Source organism: Schistocerca americana, chromosome 7 (genome assembly GCF_021461395.2).
Source record: "Schistocerca americana isolate TAMUIC-IGC-003095 chromosome 7, iqSchAmer2.1, whole genome shotgun sequence".
Lineage (NCBI taxonomy): Eukaryota > Metazoa > Arthropoda > Insecta > Orthoptera > Acrididae > Schistocerca > Schistocerca americana.
The window spans coordinates 594,832,984-594,857,663 of record NC_060125.1 but is presented as its reverse complement, the minus strand read 5'-3'; the positions used below and the strand labels follow the sequence as shown (position 1 = coordinate 594,857,663).

General features: G+C 44.4%; 1 protein-coding gene across 1 annotated transcript; it reads right to left on the bottom strand.

The window, feature by feature from the left end:
• On the bottom strand, nucleotides 1-24,181 carry LOC124622467 (translation initiation factor IF-2-like). The gene is made up of 2 exons (XM_047148171.1): nucleotides 24,103-24,181; nucleotides 1-435 (listed from the first exon to the last, which is right to left on the bottom strand). The coding sequence occupies exons 1-2, from the start codon at nucleotides 24,130-24,132 to the stop codon at nucleotides 169-171; spliced, it is 297 nt and encodes a 98-aa protein (XP_047004127.1). The 5' UTR covers nucleotides 24,133-24,181; the 3' UTR covers nucleotides 1-168.
• Nucleotides 24,182-24,680: the final 499 nt, after the last annotated feature.

The window sequence follows — 24,680 nt, the reverse complement described above, 5'->3', positions numbered from 1 at the left end:
TTTCAAATAAGGCAATGATTTTAATGTTGTAATGTGACTGTAATTACATTTGGTGAATAATGTCGCTCGAAAGCGAAGAAAACAATAAAAAATAGAGAGCTCGTGATAATAGCAGTCTTGCAATGTCGAAGCAGCAGCGAAGGTTGGCGTCGCTGTGTTCCGGGCTCCTCAGCCGGTGCTGTCCTTCTTCTTGGCGGAGAACGGGTTGTAGCCCCACTGTGGGTAGGGAGCTCCAGGGTAGGGTGGGTGGTACCCGGGAGACGGGGGCGGGTAGTACCCGGGGGCCTGCGAGTAGCCGTCGTAGCACCAGGCGGGGCAGGCGCTGGGGCCGTAGCTGCCGCCGCCAGGGAAGCGGCCGCGGGGGGCGGCGGGGGCGGAGGCGGAGGCGGACGCAGCCTGCGACGCTGCTGCCGCCCACAGCACCAGCGCCACCACCTGCAACCAGAGCAAGCCGTCACCCTATGGAACCACGACGTTGAAAGTTAGCATAGACTGCGTAAAATAGCTGGCTCCCCCTCCATGTCAGCGAACTCATGTGGGCTGAAATTCAAAGGGAGGAGATTGAAAGACGTCAATCAGTCCACCTCCCGTATAATTTTGGAGGTTTTGCTTTATCAAGTTCGGCACAGTATCTTTTCTCTGCCGTCATTTGCTGATATTCTCCGTGCTCATATCCTCCATGCTACGGAGGAAGATCACGCTCAACCTGAATTTGCGAGTCTTCATTCTCAACTCAGTTACAGCTAATAGTCATCACAACTTGTACGTATAACTATCGGTCCCAACCATGTATGACCATTAATTTTGAATTATATTCTTTGGTATTGTCAATGTGGGGAGTTATGCGACCTGTCTATTTAAAAAAACATGTGTGGATAAAAATCCTACGTCAAGATCACAAATTTTCTTTACTGATTACCAGTTTCGGCTCATTACCGAGCCATCTTCAGATCAATCTGAAATGTTGTGATTGTTCAACTTCTCCCGGCGTATTTCTTGCTCGAACAGTCCACGGGTGTACTACCGGTCCATAGTGTCCAACGGGCACAATATTTCGGCGATCAGATATGTCGCCATCGTCAGGTGCGCTGACGAACTGAGCTCCTGAGGGCGGGCGGCCGTCCTAAGTCCCCATCCCCCGCGAGGCGTTCTCTCCGCGGTCCGCGGGACCCTGGGCCACGGGTATACAGGAAGAAAACGCACTCCGACGTGTATTTGCATGCAAATAGCTGCCACCACCCTTCGCAGAAGAATGGGGTGCTAAAAACACTGGTGCACAGGGCGCGCACCATCTCGGACGCAGAGAGTTTGTCCCATGAGCTGGAACATCTCAAAACTGTATTTCGGAAAAACGGGTACTCGGAATGGCAGATCAGACGCGCTCTCTGCCCCACCTCTACAGTACAGCGTGTGGAGATGGACGAAGTCACGGAGGAAGAGAGAGCCATCGCCTATATACCATATACTTGCGCACTATCGGGGTAAATAGGACGAATATTTAGGAAACACCGAGTAGGAAATGGCTTCTGCCCGCCCAATAAAACACTAGCATTATTGGGAAGTGTCAAAGACGATCTCGGTTTGCGGAAGGCCGGCATATACCAGATTCCCTGTGAGTGTGGGAAGACTTACATTGGACAGACAGTGCGCACCATCGAAGATCGTTGCCGAGAACATCAGAGGCACACTCGACTTATGTACCCCAACAAGTCGGCAGTCGCAGAGCACTGTTTGTCCGAAAATCACGAAATGGACTACCAACATACCAGGGTCTTGGCACAGACATCTAAATACTGGGACAGCGTCGTCAGAGAGGCTGTCGAAATTCGTACCAGGGCGGCTATAACCTCAGCAAGGCATGGAAACGAGCACTGAGTCTAATTAAAAAGACGCTCAGGAAAGAAAACGAACGAGCGACCAGGGCGGACGAGGCAATTACACCGACGCCGCCACAGACGCCGACGCCAGCCTCTCAGCGACCGCCGACGGGCGGCCGCGGGCGCGGACCGCGGAGAGAACGCCTCGCGGGCGAAGGGGATTTCGGGCGGTCGCCCGCCCTTACGAGCTCAGTTCGTCAGCGCACCTGACGATGGCGACATGTCTGATCTCCGAAATATTGTGCCCGTTGGACACTATGAACCGGCAGTATACCCGTGGACTGTTCGAGCAATCTGAAATGTTGTTCAGTGTGTGACACTCATTACGAATCTTCGTTTTTTTTTATTTAGCTTAGTGGCCCTAGTTAAATAAAATATCGTAGTTGGTTATGTAAACTGACGAAGGTAATCAGCAATTTGATCAATAATTTTTAAAAAAACCGAAGATATATAATGAGTGTCACACACAGAAAAACATTTTAGAGTGATCTGAAGACGGTTCGGTAATGAGCTGAAACAGGTAATTAGTGAAGTAATTTTCCGATCCTGACGTAAGATATTTATCCACACACATTTTAAATGAGTCTTATAACAAAATCAAGCAACTATTGAGATTCAGATGGAAACTCTTGGTGTATCTACGCAGTAATAGTCTGGGAAGGCAGCCGAATGCTATTTTCGAATCCAGCTCCGGTGGCGACGCGTCGCACCGGACAGAGCTCTGTCGCCATATGTGGAGACCCACCTCTAGCGGTGTGGCCGCACGGTCGGCCATTTCGAGTCCGAGCGTTGTGACGTCGTCTTCAAAGTTCCAGCCTTTCACCGGCTCGGAAAACTGGGGAAACGCCTGCTGTTTCTCAGAAAAGGAGCTTGTTGATTGGTCAGTATGCCCCCACCAACTTTGGTCGCTCTCTGTGTGTGGAGGCTTTGGAGAGAACTTACCGAGGCGAGGATAACACCTGTCGCAGTAAGCAGTCGCCGCTGCGTGGTCAAGTAACTAGTGACTTTTCGATGTGAGTTAGTCCAGTTTCGAGTTAGTTCTCACTATAACGATAAACTCCATCGTTAGAAGCAGTGTGAAATTCTCGTGACTTATGATTTCAGTATCATTTTACATAAAGTCAGATGGAATCGAATTCGGTGTTTGATCGGTTACGATGCACGCTGCGTGTAGTCTGCCCACTTCACTGTGAGTCACTGGCTGGCTTTGATGATTTATTTACTAGTGGAAAGTGGTGAGTTTTGCTTTCAAATCTTTCGTGTAGTGAGTAACCTGCACGTCCAAGTCGTACTTCTTCAGTCCACAAATCCTTGCTGACTAATAATGATCGTAAGTGTTGTTCGCTCGTATGGGACTATAGGATTGTTTTTTTTTTCATGTGATTTTCGTGTAGCTAAATGCAGTTTCAGGAGCAAGCTCCATCTGTTAAATAAATATATAATTCAGACCCTTAGTTCACTACACTTCACTAGAATGTGCATACTTCCACGTTTTCCTTCTGCCTCTAATCTGTAATCGAAAGTACCCTGTGATAGAAAATTACTTGATATGTTTAATGAAGACCAAACCCTGACTGGTCCTTCTGAAGTTCACTAATTAAAATCCTGTTGCACAGGTTTCTCTCCAGGGCTAGTAATCATTTAATATTCGTGGTACTTCAGACGATTTGGCACTTGAGCAGGTAATGCTAAACACGGTGCTTGTGCAGCAGATAGCGCTCAGCTACTCAAGTCGAATAACTTTTAAGATGGAAACCTATGGCTTTTCCTAAATGTGCCCCACACATGCGTAGAGTCCTTAGGGACCGCTTCATTCACACCTTACAAAGGAACATGACTGAATTACTCAACTGATATCAAATCAGAGAAACCTTTTGACAAAGCTAATTGGAATAAACTCTTTGCAATTATAAAAGCAGTGGGATAAAACACAGGGAGTGAAAGTTGATGTACAACTCTAAACAAATCAAACGGCAGTTATAGGAGTGAAAGAGCAGCATTTGTCGAGAAGGGAGTGAGACAGTGGCGCAGCCTAAACGCGATGTTGTCCAATCTATACAATGTGTAATCAGTAAATAAACCTAAAGAAAAATTTACAAAATGTATTAAAAGTCAGGGAGAAGAAATAGAAACAGGTTTGTTGATGACTTTGTAATTCCGTCACAAACAGAAAAGGACTGTAAGAGCCGTTCAACGGAATTGACAGTGTCTTGAAAGGAAGATATAAGTTAAAACTAAGTAAAAGTAAAATAAGATTAATGGAAACTACACCCTAAGACAAAAAAAAAAGAAACGGCGCACCACGAAGGAATTATTCGAATGGGACCGAAATTGGTAGATATGATGTACATGTACAGACTAACAAATGTATTTTGATTTTTAAAGTATTGCGCAACCTTTATGACGTCAGAGCTAGTTACAGCGGACTGGCTGGCACACAATGGAAAGACTGATGTGAATTTACTATGGCGTGAGTAGGCTGCTTCCCTACACACTATGGGACTTAACATCTGTGGTCATCAGTCCCCTAGAACTTAGAACTACTTAAACCTAACCAACCCAAGGACATCACACACATCCATGCCAGAGGCAGGATTCGAACCTGCGACCGTAGCGATCACGCGGTTCCAGACTGAAGCGCCTAGAACCGCACGGGCACACCGGCCGGCTTCGGCTTGTTATTCATTGACAGAGTTATTGGATGTCCTCCTGAGGGGTATCGTGCCAAATTCTCTCCAATTTGGCGCGTTAGATCGTCAAAATCTCGAACTGGTTGGAGGGCGCTGCCCGTGACGGTCAGTACGTTTTCAGTTGGGGAGAGATCCGGCGACTGAGCATTACGGGCAGTGCCATCCAACCAGTCCGAGATTTTGACGATCTAACGCGCCAATTGGAGAGAATTTGGCACGATACCCCTCAGGAGGACATCCAATAACACTGTCAATGAATAACAAGCCGAATAAATGCTTGCATAAGGGCCAGATGTGCACCAACGCGTTATTGGCTTGCCCAATTTGTCATGGTCTGTCTCTTGAATAAATCACCCAAATTTTCTGATACTGTAATCATTTGTTAGTCTGTACATGTACATCACATTACCCGTTTCCGTAGCATTCGGATAATTCCTTTGCGGTACTTTTTTTGTCCTAAGTGCAGGCAATTTAAATCAATCGATGCTGAGGGAATAAGATTACGAAATGAGATATGAAAAGTAGTAGCTAAGTTTTACTATTTGGGCAATAAAATAAGTGATAATGGCGAAGTAGAGAGGATTCAAGATGTAGACTGGCAAAGCATTTCTGAAGAAAAGAAATTTGATAACATCAAATATAGACTTAAGAGTCAGGAAGCATTTTCTGAAGGCATTTTTGTCTGGAGTGTAGGTTTGTTCGCAAGTGAAAAGTGGACAATAAGTAGTTTAGACAAGGAGGGACTAGAAGCTATTGAAATGTGCTGCTGTAGAAGACTTCTGAATATTAGATTGGTAGACCACGTAATTGATGGGTAAGTACTGAATGGAATTGGGAAAATAGAAATTTTTGGCTTAAGTTGACTAAAAGGAGTGATCTTTTGATAGGACACATCCTTCGACATCAAGGGATCACCAGTTTAATATTGGAGGGAAGTGTGTGTGGTCAAAATTGGGGATGGAGGCCAAGAGACGAGAGCAGAAGGCTTAATTCAATCAATTGTTAGCCATATCATGTTTCCGGCGATTAATGAATATCTGATGTTGATAATATGGGTGATATCGGTGATTGCAAAGATCGAGCCGGTAGTTCTCATTAATTATTCGGAGATGAAGAGACTCACACAGGATAGAGTAGCATGGAGAGCTGCATGAAACCACAACAGCAACAACGTGAAATCCAGTCAAAGGTTCACGCAGGAGGGGAAATGATCGAATCCAATGACTGCAATCACTGGTCGACTGCGTGCATATTCAATTAGTTGGTAAACTTAATATGCAAATTTGCTTGGCATTCTGGAGCCGCCTATGTGTTGCTGAAGTACTGTACCATCGATCATCGGATGGTACGGTCAACATGCCTTCAATACCTGCCAAGCTAATTGTTTAAAAAAAAAAAAAGCCCGAAGATGGCGTAGATCGTTGAAGGAGAAGAGCCGTTTAGTTTAATTTGTCTTCGAGTCCACGCTGGCGCATACGAAGACCTTTCTTCTTCGTGTTCTCGAGTGGCGACACCTTAGAATGGCCAACCTAAGAGCCCGAAAATCGCCCCCGCCCCGCCGCATAATGATAAGCGGTGGGAGACGTTAGCGCAGCTTCCTCACTACGGCAATTTCCTTTTTTCGAGTGTAGGTACACCACTGAGGCAACAAAATTAATCGAGGCACACCCTACTTCCTTTGTTTTTATTTAGTTATTTAGGTATTTTGCTAAGAACGTTCTAAAGCCAATATCGTGTAATATTTTTGTATTTAAATCAACCATTTTCGACAGAATTTGTTGTCATCTTCAGTTCTTAAAAGATCTTTTTGTTATAAAACATGTTCATTTTAAGTTGGAACTCACGCCAAGTTGTCATGTGGATAAAGAACAGCAAATTATAAAATGCTTGTCACAACTAAAATATTTAAAAATATAAACCATTAGTTATGACAAACCTTTTATAATGTACTGTTTTTTATCCACACGGCAATTTGTCGCAATGTCCAACTTAAAATGAACGCGTTTCGTAACAAAAAGATCTTTTAAGAGCTAAAGATGACAGCAAAGACTGCCGAAACCGGTTGTTTTAAATAAAGAAATAGTTATGCGTTCTTGGCTTTAGAATGTTTTTAGCAAGTTAAACAGATCGCTGCTTCTCTCTTCTCAAAATGAAAAAATCCAGTTAGGTGTTTTGGCTTTAGGCGACATTGACCATACAGTCAGCAATAGTAATAAACAGTACAGAGTTAATACAAAACTTTGATCAAATGAAACTATATGGATCATGCATTGTTAGCACATCTGCCCAGTGAGCAGTAGATTCAGGTTCGAATTCCGACCTTGATACAAATTTTCATTCGTCGCTGTCACTGTCAATGAATAACAAGCCGAATAAATGCTTGCATAAGGGCCAGATGTGCACCAACGCGTTATTGGCTTGCCCAATTTGTCATGGTCTGTCTCTTGAATAAATCACCCAAATTTTCTGATACTGTAATCATTTGTTAGTCTGTACATGTACATCACATTACCCGTTTCCGTAGCATTCGGATAATTCCTTTGCGGTACTTTTTTTGTCCTAAGTGCAGGCAATTTAAATCAATCGATGCTGAGGGAATAAGATTACGAAATGAGATATGAAAAGTAGTAGCTAAGTTTTACTATTTGGGCAATAAAATAAGTGATAATGGCGAAGTAGAGAGGATTCAAGATGTAGACTGGCAAAGCATTTCTGAAGAAAAGAAATTTGATAACATCAAATATAGACTTAAGAGTCAGGAAGCATTTTCTGAAGGCATTTTTGTCTGGAGTGTAGGTTTGTTCGCAAGTGAAAAGTGGACAATAAGTAGTTTAGACAAGGAGGGACTAGAAGCTATTGAAATGTGCTGCTGTAGAAGACTTCTGAATATTAGATTGGTAGACCACGTAATTGATGGGTAAGTACTGAATGGAATTGGGAAAATAGAAATTTTTGGCTTAAGTTGACTAAAAGGAGTGATCTTTTGATAGGACACATCCTTCGACATCAAGGGATCACCAGTTTAATATTGGAGGGAAGTGTGTGTGGTCAAAATTGGGGATGGAGGCCAAGAGACGAGAGCAGAAGGCTTAATTCAATCAATTGTTAGCCATATCATGTTTCCGGCGATTAATGAATATCTGATGTTGATAATATGGGTGATATCGGTGATTGCAAAGATCGAGCCGGTAGTTCTCATTAATTATTCGGAGATGAAGAGACTCACACAGGATAGAGTAGCATGGAGAGCTGCATGAAACCACAACAGCAACAACGTGAAATCCAGTCAAAGGTTCACGCAGGAGGGGAAATGATCGAATCCAATGACTGCAATCACTGGTCGACTGCGTGCATATTCAATTAGTTGGTAAACTTAATATGCAAATTTGCTTGGCATTCTGGAGCCGCCTATGTGTTGCTGAAGTACTGTACCATCGATCATCGGATGGTACGGTCAACATGCCTTCAATACCTGCCAAGCTAATTGTTTAAAAAAAAAAAAAGCCCGAAGATGGCGTAGATCGTTGAAGGAGAAGAGCCGTTTAGTTTAATTTGTCTTCGAGTCCACGCTGGCGCATACGAAGACCTTTCTTCTTCGTGTTCTCGAGTGGCGACACCTTAGAATGGCCAACCTAAGAGCCCGAAAATCGCCCCCGCCCCGCCGCATAATGATAAGCGGTGGGAGACGTTAGCGCAGCTTCCTCACTACGGCAATTTCCTTTTTTCGAGTGTAGGTACACCACTGAGGCAACAAAATTAATCGAGGCACACCCTACTTCCTTTGTTTTTATTTAGTTATTTAGGTATTTTGCTAAGAACGTTCTAAAGCCAATATCGTGTAATATTTTTGTATTTAAATCAACCATTTTCGACAGAATTTGTTGTCATCTTCAGTTCTTAAAAGATCTTTTTGTTATAAAACATGTTCATTTTAAGTTGGAACTCACGCCAAGTTGTCATGTGGATAAAGAACAGCAAATTATAAAATGCTTGTCACAACTAAAATATTTAAAAATATAAACCATTAGTTATGACAAACCTTTTATAATGTACTGTTTTTTATCCACACGGCAATTTGTCGCAATGTCCAACTTAAAATGAACGCGTTTCGTAACAAAAAGATCTTTTAAGAGCTAAAGATGACAGCAAAGACTGCCGAAACCGGTTGTTTTAAATAAAGAAATAGTTATGCGTTCTTGGCTTTAGAATGTTTTTAGCAAGTTAAACAGATCGCTGCTTCTCTCTTCTCAAAATGAAAAAATCCAGTTAGGTGTTTTGGCTTTAGGCGACATTGACCATACAGTCAGCAATAGTAATAAACAGTACAGAGTTAATACAAAACTTTGATCAAATGAAACTATATGGATCATGCATTGTTAGCACATCTGCCCAGTGAGCAGTAGATTCAGGTTCGAATTCCGACCTTGATACAAATTTTCATTCGTCGCTTTCTGTCTGCATATGTACGTCACAAAACTTTGAGTTACAGTAATACTGGTATGACAGAATAAGCTGAGCTTTGGTGTCACCAATATACTGAGGAGATTACATTATGCTCGAGTCTGTTATACATTGTTTTATTGAAGGGTTTTTTGTTCAATGTAGTTTGAGTACATATACACATACCAGTTCGTAATTTAAGAACTCCACAAATGAATAATAATTGAAGTTGAAATTTTGTATTTGTGGGGACCCACTGGCTCCAGGTGTTTAATAAATGTAACATGGTCCGTAGTAGACCGTAATGCAATGTTTATTTAATCGTGCGATTAGCGTCATCGTCAAGCACATCTGTAACATCTGTACTTCATGCCATTTTCGAATCACTCTTAATTACAAATAAAAAGTAGCCATATTCCGTCATTTTACGAAAGAATCCACATTACAGCGACACTTTTTAAGATCCTATTCTGAACTTTGTTCTATGTACAGCAACCTGGTAACAGTAAAAGGCTACTTTTTACTTGTAATTAAGAGTGATTTGAAAATGACGTGAAATACAGATGTTACAAATGTGCTGGACAATGACGCTTAGTCGAAATTAGCTAATCGCATGATTAAACAGACGTCGCATTACACTCTACTACGGACTATAAGTTTATTAAGAATCTGCAGGTAGTGGATCCCCCCAAGAACAAAATTTTACGGATTTTGTCCAGTACGGTATGGGATAATGTAATTAAATCTCAACATATTTGGAGAAAGATGCTGAACGAATGTATACGGTTAAAGTTGCTGTACATAGAGCAAAGTTCAGAATACGATCTTAAAAGTTGTCATTGTAGTGTGGATCCTTACGTGAATGACGAAATGTGGCTACTTTTTACTTGTAATTAAGAGTTCAAAAAAATGGCTCTGAGCACTATGGGACTTAACATCTATGGTCATCAGTCCCCGAGAACTTAGAACTACTTAAACCTAACTAACCTAATGACATCACACACATCCATGCCCGAGGCAGGATTCGAACCTGCGACCGTAGCAGTCGCGCGGTTCCGGACTGCGCGCCTAGAACCGTGTAATTAAGAGTGATTTGAAAATGAAATACAGATGTTACAGACGTGCTTGACAATGACGCTTAGTCGACGTTAGATAATCGCACGATTAAATAAACACCACGTTAAAGGCTACTACGGATCACGTTTACGTTTATTAATAATTGGAGTCTTCATATAAGTTTACTGGAGCCACTTATAATTATAGTACTACGCAGCCACGGTAATGCTGGTCTTGGTCACTCGTGACCGTTATCTCTCTCGTGACCGTTATCGCAAACACGCGGCGACGTTACCGGAAACAAGTGCAGCGGTGACTGGGGAAAACCCATGGCAATGAGAATATTTTCAAGTCCTCGGTTACGCATACACTATCAAGCGGTTCGCTGTGTCCTCGTGAGAAGTCGTCAGTACTGCAGCGCAGTATTATCCATAATCGTGAAGGTCCTTGGCGAAAGCCGACACATTCATTTGAAAAAGCGATTATATTCAAGGTTGTAAAATGTTTCCAGGAAGAAAAAAGGCATAATCAGGTAATGATAACTCTACGGAAAACAGTCTTTCGGACTGCAAAAATGGTAGGGAAGTTAAAAAAAAAACAGTAAAATTTATTTTGAAAGACTTTAAGGAAGCGGAAGAAAGCGGAGAAAAAAGTTAAAACTTCTAGAAAACAAAGTCGTTCTACAAAAGTAATTTCTCTAGAAGATTTCGATACACCAATTATTTTTAGAAAATTTTCTGACTATTACGAGCAGAAGAAAGAAAACACCACACTGAGAATGATGGTTACACGAGAGGCGGTCGAAAAGTTTCTAGCCCGAGATAGTTACCGTGATGTTTCGCACAAACAACACCACCCACTTTTATGGTGACCCTTTGTGGGTATGCAAGTCATATTTCGCGGCACCAACTTCGTTAATTTTGCCGCTAGGATGCTTTGTACAGCGCAGTGTAAGCAAAATGGCGAATATCGAGAGAATCAAGAACCGTGCTGTGATTGAATATCTTGATTGAAGGGAATGACGCCCAAAGAAATTGCGGAGAAAATACGGAATACACTTAAGGACAGTGCTCCGTCTTATGCAACAGTGCACTGGGGGGTCCTACTTCAAACATGAAAGAACGAGTGTAGAAGATGCGCCAAGGAGCGGAAGGCCTGTCACCGTTGCCACTGATGAAATGCAGGATCGTCGAAAAACGTTGCAGCACATTGAAACCACGTTTGGAATCTCCCATGGGCGTCGTCATGGCATTGTTGTGGATATTTTGGGAATGCTGAAGTTTCATCTCGGTGGGTCCCGAAAGACTTCAATGCAGATCAGAGATGGGAGCGTGTGCAGTGTTGTGAAGAAATCTTCCGCCAATTTGAAGCGGATGAAGACGGCTTTCTTGCAAGGTGTGTGGCAATGGACGAAACAGGGTTTCATCACCTTGATCCTGAGACAAAATAACAGTCACAACAATGCATCCCCTACCCCAAAAAAATTCGTTGTGCAACTCCGAAATACTCAAGTTGAAACGTCCCCTTCGAAAATTTATACATGACTGTGCTTAAATTGACACACAATATTTTTTAGCGCAACGCAATCTGACTTTCTATAATCCCTACAAGAGAATGGCCCTGACGAAATTAACCTATACGTTTCACAAATCACTTACCTCACAAAAATCTTGGTTACTCGAACTACTGCAATACAGCGAGCGCCACTACTGCCAGCTAAATAAAAGATTCAAACTACGGAAGGCACTAACTACTGATTGGCATATTTACCAAATGAAAGATATTAATAGAGAACAAACAATGTATTTACCTTAATAGTGTTCAAAAGTCATAATATATATATCAGTCCATGATATCCAGTATTACAAATTTACTCTTTCTTAATGACACACGTCCAGATCGTCCGCTCTCAAAATTCCGCCATCTCTCTCCCCACATCCACCACTGCTAGCGGCTCACCTCCAACTGCGCAACACTATGCGCTGTTAACATCCAGCTGCCCAACACTACAATAGCCAACAACAATGCAAACCAGCCACAGACTGCACACAGCACAGCCAGTGATTTTCATACAGAGCGCTACGTGGCGTTACCAATAAAAAAACCTAAACAGCCTACTTACAAAGTGTTGTTCGAACCAACCGGTAACAAATCTAGCAGCCCGCCTCTGAATTGCTTCGACGTGTTCCTTCTACCAGGTCTGGTACGGATCCCAAACACTCTAGCAGTACTCAAGAATAGGTCGCACCAGAATTGTACATGCGGTCTCCTTTACAGGTGAACCACTCATTCCTAAAATTCTCCTAACAAACCGTAGTCGACCATCCGGCTTCTCAACCACAGATCTCACACGCTCGGTCCATGTCACATCGCCTCGCAACGTTAACCCTAGATATTTAAACGACCTGACTATGTCAAACAGGACAATAGTAATACTGTATCCGAACATTACAGATTTGTTCTACCTACTCATCCACATTAACTTACATTTTTCCACATTTAGGACTAGGTGCTAGCCATCACACGAACTGGAAATTATTTTCTAAGTCGTCTTGTATTTTCTTACAGTCACTCAACTTCTACATCTACCGTACACCATCAGCCAACAACCGCAGATTGCTGCCCAGCGCGTCCGCCAAATCATTTATGTATATAGAGAAAAACATCGGTCCTATCACACTTCCTTAGAATTGTATTACTTAAGAAGTCTTCGAGTCACTCACATATTTGTGAACTTATTACACGTGCTCGTACCTTCGTTAATCCCTTGCAATTGGCCACCGTGTCAAATGCTTTCCGGAAATATATAAATATGGAATGTGCTTATTGCCCTTCATCCATAGTTCTCAGTATATCATGTGAGGAGAGGGCAAGCTGAGTTTAGCACGAGCGATGCTTTTTTAAACCATGCTGATTCTTGGACATAAGTTTCTCAGTCTCAAGAAAGTTTATTGTATTCGAACTGAGAATGTGTTCAAGGATTCTGCAGCAAACAGAAATTAGGGATTTTGGTCTGTAATTTTTCGGGTCCGTTATTTTGCCTTTCTTATTTACTGGAGTCACCTGCGCTCTTTTCCAGTCGCTTGGGACTTTGTTTTTGGCGAGAGATTCACGAGAAATGCAAACTAGGTAAGGGACCAAGGCTGTAGAGTACTCTTTGTAAAATCGAAGTTGGATTCCATCCGGACCTGCTGATTAATTTGTTTTCAAGTCGTTCAGTTGTTTCGCGATGCCAGGTATGCTTATTCCTATGTCGTCCATACAGGAGTCTGCCCTATGGTCAAATGATGGTATGGTTGTACGAGTCTCCTGTATGACCAATTTGTTGAATGTGAAATTTAAAAGTTCGGCTTTCGTTTTGCTATCTTGAACTGCCGCACAAGACTGGTCAACAACGGGCCGAATGGAACCCATAGACCTGCTTAGCGATTTTACAGAATACCAGAATTCCCCCCAGTTCTCTGGCAGATGTTTTGCTAAGGAGTGACGGTGGTACTTGTTGTATGCTTCTCGCGTGGATCTTCTCACAGACGCACGCATCTCTACTAACATTTGTTTGTCGTCATTTGTGCGCTCTCTGTCGAACCTAGAGTGAAACAGCCTCTTCTTCCTCAGCAGCTTCCGCAGACAGCGATGGGCACGTGAACGCAGACACTGGGGTGGCAAAATGAAGTGCTCGCGGATGAGTCCTGCCTCAAGCTGCCCTACAGGCGTTCGATGTCGCCGTGGTGAACGCAATCGGGCAGACAATATTGTTGAGCGGCATAGAGGACAAACGCCAAGTATGATGGTTTGAGGCACCATTGGGCTGTGATTGCGCCACACAGTCGCACTACAGTGGACGCGCAGGTCTGTAATGCGTAACGTCATGACGCTAATCGGTGGAATACGAGGGCAGTTCAATAAGTAATGCAACACATTTTTTTTCTCGGCCAATTTTGGTTGAAAAAACCGGAAATTTCTTGTGGAATATTTTCAAACATTCCCGCTTCGTCTCGTATAGTTTCATTGACTTCCGACAGGTGGCAGCGCTGTACGGAGCTGTTAAAATGGCGTCTGTAACGGATGTGCGTTGCAAACAACGAGCAGTGATCGAGTTTCTTTTGGCGGAAAACCAGGGCATCTCACATATTCATAGGCGCTTGCAGAATGTCTACGGTGATCTGGCAGTGGACAAAAGCACGGTGAGTCGTTGGGCAAAGCGTGTGTCATCATCGCCGCAAGGTCAAGCAAGACTGTCTGATCTCCCGCGTGCGGGCCGGCCGTGCACAGCCGTGACTCCTGCAATGGCGGAGCGTGCGAACACACTCGATCGAAATGATCGACGGATCACCATCAAACAACTCAGTGCTCAACTTGACATCTCTGTTCGTAGTGCTGTCACAATTGTTCACCAGTTGGGATATTCAAAGGTTTGTTCCCGCTGGGTCCCCCGTTGTCTAACCGAACACCATAAAGAGCAAAGGAGAACCATCTGTGCGGAATTGCTTGCTCATCATGTGGCTGAGGGTGACAATTTCTTGTCAAAGATTGTTACAGGCGATGAAACATGGGTTCATCACTTCGAACCTGAAACAAAACGGCAATCAATGGAGTGGCGCCACACCCACTCCCCTACCAAGAAAAAGTTTAAAGCCATACCCTCAGCCGGTAAAGTCATGGTTACAGTCTTCTGGGACGCTGAAGGGGTTATTCTGTTCGATGTCCTTCCCCATGGTCAAACGATCAACTCTGAAGTGTATTGTGCTACTCTTCAGAAATTGAAGAAACGACTTCAGCGTGTTCGTAGGCACAAAAATCTGAACGAACTTCTCTTTCTTCATGACAACGCAAGACCTCACACAAGTCTTCGCACCCGAGAGGAGCTCACAAAACTTCAGTGGACTGTTCTTCCCCATGCACCCTACAGCCCCGATCTCGCACCGTCGGATTTCCATATGTTTGGCCCAATGAAGGACGCAATTCGTGGGAGGCACTACGCGGATGATGAAGAAGTTATTGATGCAGTACGACGTTGGCTCCGACATCGACCAGTGGAATGGTACCGTGCAGGCATACAGGCCCTCATTTCAAGGTGGCGTAAGGCCGTAGCATTGAATGGAGATTACGTTGAAAAATAGTGTTGTGTAGCTAAAAGATTGGGGAAGAGCCTGGTGTATTTCAATGCTGAATAAAACAACCCCTGTTTCAGAAAAAAAATGTGTTGCGTTACTTATTGAACTGCCCTCGTAAATTTCATTGTGACCACATCTATCGGTACTGGTGTTTCACGTCTTACAAACAGTAGTGTACTTGGAAAACTGAGATAAATTTTCAAGGGTGAAGGGAAACGTTTTCGGATAATTTTGAAAAAGATGGTATTTCGTTTCAGAAACTGTAAAAATAACAGAACCGTACTAACAGAATGTACCAACATTGTTACAAGGCACGCGGAATATTTGAGGACAACCAGAAACGATCAAAAAGGTCCAAATAAACCAATGGCACCCATGGACGACACGTGAGAGCATATGCACTGTACCATGAAAAAGTACTGGTAGCACGTAAAAGTTCCGGGTGCAGGCAAAGTGCTATCTCTGTCCAAGCTGGAGGCGTAGTGGGTTTCACAGAGGGAACAGACTTAATTTGTTATTCGAAATCTAAATCCTAAGATTATCACGATGATATGAATGGGGATAATTATCACGAATGGTTAGAAGAGGAACTGATTCCTAAAATCCCAATATTATTGTTGTTCTTGATAACGCATCGTATCGTACTATTCAGACCAATAAATACCCCACAATCGCAACTCACAAAAAGGACGTAACTGGATGTTTCGTCCAGAACAAAATTAATTTTAAATTGAGCTTAAGAAGAAATAGGTTTTTACAAGTTGTGTCTTATAACAATTCAAAGCTCTTTTCTGAAGCAGCTATAGTTTTAAAGAACAAGAGATGTACTGTTCTGAGGCTCCCACTATACCACTTTGATTTGAACCGCGCGACCGCTACGGTCGCAGGTTTGAATCCTGCCTCGGGCATGGATGTGTGTGATGTCCTTAGGTTAGTTACATTTAAGTAGTTCTAAGTTCTAGATGTTCAGTCCCATAGTGCTCAGAGCCATTTGAAGCATCTGATACTGAGTTATTGATTATGGCAGTCCACAGAATCAGAGCGAGAGCGTTGAAAACGTAATTTGGACCAGAATTCTGGTCCGTAGATCCATGAACCTTTTTTGCAGAGGACGTCGCAGTGGATTTCGGAGTTGACTTCTCCTCATACGCAACCTCATTGCTCCTAGTAGTATTGTCCACATTATCACAAAAAAATCCTTTTATAAAATCGTGCCATGTTTACAATGAACTAACGATACAATTCACAAAGCAATGCTATTTTTCAGACCATGGAGGTATAATAAGAGGAGTTGCCATGTGTTCACAAATCTGAAGCTGACGGTCCTCATATCAGTTGCCCCAAACATTAGCATCTAGTAGAAGTGTTTGGATCTATAATCTCAGCTCGCTTCATTTACGGGTGTACTAATCGTACTGATTGTAGTCTACAGTGTAAACGGATCACATTTCATTCATAGCTAGACTTGTTCAAGCGATTTTTTCCTTTAAGTACGTGAATTTTGGTTGCGCTGTTTACTTTCACTACAGCCCTTTTATTTCTGTAATTTGACTTTAGATTTCCTGTCAGTCCAACTTTAAAAGTTCTCCGGGTGAACCCTGTGAAAAGGAACGCTAGAAACCGATCAACTGTAGCAAAGTATGTTCTCAGCATTTTCAGGAAATGGATACAGACCGAACACCATTTCCGTCTTCATATAAAATTCAGCGCCCTCTCCCTTTATTATACCTCCATGTTTGAGACTTCTGAAATGTGAATAATTGCCTGTAGTACCAAGTTAACCAACTTTAACTGCCTGTTCCACAGGTACATCATCTGTGCAATAACTTAACAGTCTGAGCAACAGAATTTTTTTTTTCAGAGCACCTGTCACAATAAGCCTGTGTCAGCATATTAGGATTCCATGCCTCAGTCTATCTACATCTACATCTACATCCATACTCCGCAAGCCACCTGACGGTGTGTGGCGGAGGGTACCTTGAGTACTTCTATCGGTTCTCCCTTCTGTTCCAGTCTCGTATTGTTCGTGGAAAGAAGGATTGTCGGTATGCCTCTGTGTGGGCTCTAATCTCTCTGATTTTATCCTCGTGGTCTCTTCGCGAGATATACGTAGGAGGGAGCAATATACTGCTTGACTCCTCGGTGAAGGTATGTTCTCGAAACTTCAAGAAAAGCCCGTACCGAGCTACTGAGCGTCTCTCCTGCAGAATCTTCCACTGGAGTTTATCTATCATCTCCGCAACGCTTTCGCGATTACTAAATGATCCTGTAACGAAGCGCGCTGCTCACCGTTGGATCTTCTCTATATCTTCTCTCAACCCTATCTGGTACGGATCCCACATTGCTGAGCAGTATTTAAGCAGTGGGCGAGCAAGCGTTCTGTAACCTTCTTCCTTTGTTTTCGTATTGCATTTCCTTAGGATTCTTCCAATAAATCTCAGTCTGGCACCTGCTTTACCGACAATCAACTTTATATGATCATTCCATTTTAAATCACTCCTAATGCGTACTCCCAGATAATTTATGGTATTAACTGCTTCCAGTTGCTGACCTGCTATATTGTAGCTAAATGATAAGGGATATTTCTTTCTATGTATTCGCAGCACATTACACTTGTCTACATTGAGATTCAATTGCCATTCCCTGCACCATGTGTCAATTCGCTGCAGATCCTCCTGCATTTCAGTACAATTTTCCATTGTTACAATCTCTCGATATACCATAGCATCATCCGCACAAAGCCTCAGTGAACTTCCGATGTCATCCACAAGGTGATTTATGTACACTCCTGGAAAGTGAAATAAGAACACCGTGAATTCATTGTCCCAGGAAGGGGAAACTTTATTGACACATTCCTGGGGTCAGATACATCACATGATCACACTGACAGAACCACAGGCACATAGACACAGGCAACAGAGCATGCACAATGTCGGCACTAGTACAGTGTATATCCACCTTTCGCAGCAATGCAGGCTGCTATTCTCCCATGGAGACGATCGTAGAGATGCTGGATGTAGTCCTGTGGAACGGCTTGCCATGCCATTTCCACCTGGCGCCTCAGTTGGACCAGCGTTCGTGCTGGACGTGCAGACCGCGTGAGACGACGCTTCATCCAGTCCCAAACATGCTCAATGGGGGACAGATCCGGAGATCTTGCTGGCCAGGGTAGTTGACTTACACCTTCTAGAGCACGTTGGGTGGCATGGGATACATGCGGACGTGCATTGTCCTGTTGGAACAGCAAGTTCCCTTGCCAGTCTAGGAATGGTAGAACGATGGGTTCGCTGACAGTTTGGATGTACCGTGCACTATTCAGTGTCCCCTCGACGATCACGAGTGGTGTACGGCCAGTGTAGGAGATCGCTCCCCACACCATGATGCCGGGTGTTGGCCCTGTGTGCCTCGGTCGTATGCAGTCCTGATTGTGGCGCTCACCTGCACGGCGCCAAACACGCATACGACCATCATTGGCACCAAGGCAGAAGCGACTCTCATCGCTGAAGACGACACGTCTCCATTCGTCCCTCCATTCACGCCTGTCGCGACACCACTGGAGGCGGGCTTCACGATGTTGGGGCGTGAGCGGAATACGGCCTAACGGTGTGCGGGACCGTAGCCCAGCTTCATGGAGACGGTTGCGAATGGTCCTCGCCGATACCCCAGGAGCAACAGTGTCCCTAATTTGCTGGGAAGTGGCGGTGCGGTCCCCTACGGCACTGCGTAGGATCCTACGGTCTTGGCGTGCATCCGTGCGTCGCTGCGGTCCGGTCCCAGGTCGACGGGCACGTGCACCTTCCGCCGACCACTGGCGACAACATCGATGTACTGTGGAGACCTCACGCCCCACGTGTTGAGCAATTCGGCGGTACGTCCACCCGGCCTCCCGCATGCCCACTATACGCCCTCGCTCAAAGTCCGTCAACTGCACATACGGTTCACGTCCACGCTGTCGCGGCATGCTACCAGTGTTAAAGACTGCGATGGAGCTCCGTATGCCACGGCAAACTGGCTGACACTGACGGCGGCGGTGCACAAATGCTGCGCAGCTAGCGCCATTCGACGGCCAACACCGCGGTTCCTGGTGTGTCCGCTGTGCCGTGCGTGTGACCATTGCTTGTACTGCCCTCTCGCAGTGTCCGGAGCAAGTATGGTGGGTCTGACACACCGGTGTCAATGTGTTCTTTTTTCCATTTCCAGGAGTGTATATTGTGTATAGCAACGGTCCTACGAGACTCCCCTATAAGAACGGAGCCCTTGTAGCACGGCTGGGGGCGGCATGCGCTGGCCGTGGGCGTCCCAGGAGCCGGCCTGTCACTTGTGTTTGCTCGGCCCTTCTCGCAGGTACCCGGAACAGCGCGAAATTTCATTTTGCACTGCGGTGCGGCATGTTTCGGCCGACACAACACTCTGACTTCGGCAGAGTCGTAGTGTCAGCGCTGTTTACCCATCGGTTCTCGGGATGAAGGACGCTCACAGACCCAGTAGCTGTTTGCATAACAAGAAGCAATCTAGCGCTCTATCGTTAAAATCCTTTAAAATGAATGGGAATGACAGAAGACAGGGATGAGGATTCTCAATTTGTATAAACGGCGGGTACTGCTTACTTGCTGTGAAACGACATTACAGTACCATGCAGGGAGAAGAGCAAAAATTAGAATAAACGACAGACAGGTACATCGAGAAGTACTTTGCGTAAAATTTGCAGGCATGGGGAACTTGAAGAAACTGATGGTACAAATAATAAAATCCCTGAAGTCACACCATTACTCCATTGTCAGTTGCAACAGTTTTCAATGAACACGAACGAAGAGTATGGATACACTACTGGCCTTTAAAACTGCTACACCACGAAGACGACGTGCTAAAGACGCGAAATTTAACCGACAGGAAGAAGATGCTGTGATATGCAAATGATTAGCTTTTCAGAGCATTCACACAAGGTTGCCACCGGTGGCGATACCTACAACGTGCTGACATGAGGAAAGTTTCCAACCGATTTCTTATACACAAACAGCAGTTGACCGGCGTTGCCTGGTGAAACGCTGTTGTGATGCCTCGTGTAAGGAGAAGAAATGCGTACTATCACGTTTCCGACTTTGATAAAGGTCGGATTGTAGTCTATCGCGATTGCGGTTTATCGTATCGCGACATTGCTGCTCGCGTTGGTCGAGATCCAATGACTGTTAGCAGAATATGGAATCGGTGGGTTCAGGAGGGTAATACGGAACGCCGTGCTGGATCCCAACGGCCTCGTATCACTAGCAGTCGAGATGACGGGCATCTTATACGCCTGGCTGTAACGGATCGTTCAGCCACGTCTCGATCCCTAAGTCAACAGATGGGGACGTTAGCAAGACAACAACCATCTGCACGAACAGTTCGACGATGCTTGCAGCAGCATGGACTATCAGCTCGGAGATCGTGGCTGCGGTTACCCGTGACGCTAGATCACAGACAGGAGCGCCTGCGATGGTGTACTCAACGACGATCCTGTGTGCACGAATGGCAAAATGTCATTTTTTCGGATGAATCCAGGTTCTGTTTCCAGCATCATGATGGTCGCATCCGTGTTTGACGATATCGCGGTGAACGCACATTGGGAGCGTGTATTCGTCATCGCCGTACTGGCGTATCACCCGGCGTGATGGTATGGGGTGCTGATGGTTACACGTCTCGGTCACCTCTTGTTCGCATTGACGGCACTTTGAACCGTGGACGTTACATTTCAGACGTGTTACGACCCGTGGCTCTACCCTTCCTTCGATCCCTGCGAAACCCTACATTTCAGCAGGCTAATGCGCGACCGCATGTTGCAGGTCCTGTGCGGGCCTTTCTGGATACAGAAAATCTTCGACTGCTGCACTGGCCAGCACATTCTCCAGATCTCTCACCAACTGAATGCGTCTGGTCAATGGTGGCCGAGCAACTGCCTCGTCACAATACGCCAGTCACTACTCTTGATGAACTGTGGTATCGTGTTGAAGATGCATGGGCAGCTGTACATGTACACGCCATCCAAACTCTGTTTGACTCAATGCCCAGGCGTATGAAGGCCGTTATTACGGCCAAAGTTGGTTGTTCTGGGTACTGATTTCTCAGGATCTATACTCCCAAATTGCGTGAAAATGTAATCAAATGTCAGTTCTAGTATAATATATTTGTCCAATGAATATCTGTTTATCATTTGCATTTCTTCTTGGTGTAGCAATTTTAATGGCCAGTAGTGTATTATTGCAAAGTACATTGATTAAGACAAGTGGTATGCCAGGAACGACTTTTCGATTTAAAAGTCGCTGTTTTTGAATTTATGAAGGGAAAAGGAGTACAGGAATGAAAATTAGAACATACGGAATGGACTGAAGACTTCACATTTTAAGCAGACTTGACTGCACGCTACACATACTAAAACATTGCAAGGTAACTTCTTTCTGATTCAATGAGGATGCGTTTAAAAAGAAAATCGCGTTGTAGAAGGGACGCGTTCTGACAGAGGCAGTCCAGTTCCCTAAGCTCACTGGCGTTAAAAAAAGCACGTGGTCTGTACAATTCGCTATGACCTTGCAAGAATTAAAAGGATAGTTTCATAAAGGTTTTGAGGACACTACCATTCCTAAATCTGTTTTGGAGCTGTTTTCGAGACCGTTTGCCGTTTCACATGAAAGCGCCCTGTGCATGTGCAGACGTAGCTGATTGACCTGCAAGGTAATTCCAGTTTCAGTGACAAATCTTTTTACGTTAAAACTGTCCGGGAAGTCTACATTTGCTACGGTCGCAGGTTCGAATCCTGCCTCGGGCATGGATGTGTGTGATGTCCTTAGGTTAGTTAGGTTTAAGTAGTTCTAAGTTCTAGGGGACTGATGTCCACAGATGTTAAGTCCCATAGTGCTCAGAGCCATTTGAACCATTTTTGAAGTCTACATTGCTTTCCTCAGGTAGAGTTTCCAAGTCGCCATAGTGAGGGTGCAAAACTGCTACACTATTTCGATCGATACATCTGCGTAAAAGACCTTTTTTTTTCTTTTATGAAACTAAATAAGTCACAAATACGCGGCAACGTCAGTGCGAAACTCTGTGAAATTGTTTGCGTCTGTCCATATGCCGACAGTTTTTACCGGATAAAAATTACATTATGTCTTCAGTGTGTCAAAAATAATTATTTAACACTGATAAGTTGTCTTGTTTGTGATCTTTGTTGCTGGGCGAAGTGAAACATAAAACCAACTAACACGCAGTGCTACTGCACTGCCATTTGTATGCGGCCCGTTCCGCAGTTTCCCTCCCCCACCCCCCCCCCCACCCCCCCACCCTTCCACCTCCTTTCGCTGAGCATGGCTTGGCGGTCGGGGAAATGTGAAGCGAAGCTGACAGCTTTGGCAGGCCGGCCCAGGCTTAACCCTCGAGCCGAAATCTTGGCCATCCCTGCATTACACGATCACTTTTTGTCTGTCTGTTCGACTTTTAAGAGCCCTTTATCTCGGGAAGGGGTCGACGTATCAAGGTTAAATTTATGTTACGTATTAACGACTGTGGTCTCTTGGAGATGTAAAAATGTTAAGCTTCTAAGTCACTTTAGTCAAGAGATATGGCCATTTATGTCACATACTTTGATACTAGAAAACACACTCATCAATACCTACATGGCGCTTCTCGTTGATCTAGAGTCATGTTTTAGTAGGTAAAAAAATTCTTTTTATAATTTTCCCTCCCTGGATATAATATGCACTGAAACCCCCTGCTCGCTTCATTTTGTATGTCTACGCTAGTCTGATGAACTGCCGTACAGATTTTGATACGGTTTTGGAACTCCTGGGGCCAATATCTTACCAGTATCTATCTATCCCCCTCCCCTCCACACATATATACATTTATTTATTGTACAAACAAGTAAGTTTGTATGACACCCTCTACATCTACATCTACGTCATTACTCTGCTATTCACAGTAAAGTGCCTGACAGAGAGTTCAATGAACATCCTTCATGCTGTCTCTCTACCTTCCACTCTCGAACGGCGCGCGGGAAAAACGAGCACTTAAATTTTTCCTTGCGAGCCCTGATTTCTCTTAGTTTATCGTGATGATAATTTCTCCCTATGTAGGTGGGTCTCAACAGAATGTATTCGAAATCTGAGGAGAAAACTGGTAATTGAAATTTCATGAGAAGATCCCGTCGCAACGAAAAACGCCTTTGTTTTAATGATTGCCACTCCAATTCACGTACCATGTCTGTGACACTATCTCCCCTATTTCGCGATGATACAAAACGAGTTGCCCTTCTTTGTAGTTTTTCGATGTCATCCGTCATTCCCACCTGATGCGGATCCCGCACCGCACAGCACTACTCCAGAATAGGGCGGACAAGCGTGGAGTAAGCAGTCTCTTTGGTAGAGCTGTTGCACCTTCCAAGTGTTCTGCCAATGAATCGCAGTCTTTGGTTTGCTCTACCCACAATATTATCTATGTAATCGTTCCAGTTTCGGTTATTTGTAATTGTAATCCCTAAGTATTTAGTTGAATTTACAGCCCTCAGATTTGTGTGACTTATCGCGTAATCGAAATTTAGCTGATTTCTTCTAGTACTCGTGTGGATAACTTCGCACTTTTCTTTATTCAGGGTCAATTGCCACTTTTTGCACCTACAGACATCTTGGCTAAATCAGTACAAGAGTCCTACTCGCATTAAGCCACTTCCATTTTTTTTAGAAAATAAAGTAAAAATATTGTAAGTGAGCTCAGCACAAAATACATGCGTCTTTTTAAAGAGAAATATCCCTACCATTTTGGTAGATAAGGAATTTTAGTCGCTTTCTGGATACAGATCGCCTTATTGAGAACATTGTCTGTGTGTGCTACCTCCCGGCGCCCCAGACACACAGAATGCGATTCCCGCAGGGCTGTGCAGAGCAACGCGTAGAGCAGACTCACCAGCAGGACGACCTTCACGGCGGGAAGCATGTTGACGCGGCGACGTCGGGGCCTTAACTTAGGTGTGTGCGCTGTCGGTGGGTTGGCGCCGCTCTTATACCTGCTCAGGACGCTACCTTCCGCCCCTTATCGCTCCCTGCCTGATTCAGCCGGATTTCCGCCGCTGAATCACGCAGCAACAAATTTTGTCCTCAAGGCTGCTACCCTCGGTGTGCCCTGAACACGTCATCGTCCTTCCAAGGACCTGCGATAGCTAGCAAAACGTCACGGCGTGCGAACTACGACGCACTTCGGTGAGTTACTCCCATTCTCTAGTATTGCAGGGTCAACACTTCGTCGCGGTCGTGCGTTTATGGATTCAGCATCTGTCTGTTCTGTGTTCGCATGCAAGGGGTGTTCAATAGTAATGCAACACTTTCTTCTGCCATTTTAGGTTGGAAAAATGCAGAATTTCTTGTGGGACATCGTGCAATAGTCCCGCTTCAGCTCTTAACGCCTTTTTAAATGGTTCATATGGCTCTGAGCACTATGGGACTTAACTTCTTTGGTCAGCAGTCCCCTAAAAGTTAGAACTACTT

Coding starts and splice junctions, on each gene's coding strand:
- LOC124622467 (XM_047148171.1), bottom strand. CDS start 24,132: ATGCTTCCCGCCGTGAAGGTCGTCCTGCTG. Junction 436..24,102: donor CCGTGAAGGTCGTCCTGCTG/GTGAGTCTGCTC, acceptor CTCTGGTTGCAG/GTGGTGGCGCTGGTGCTGTG.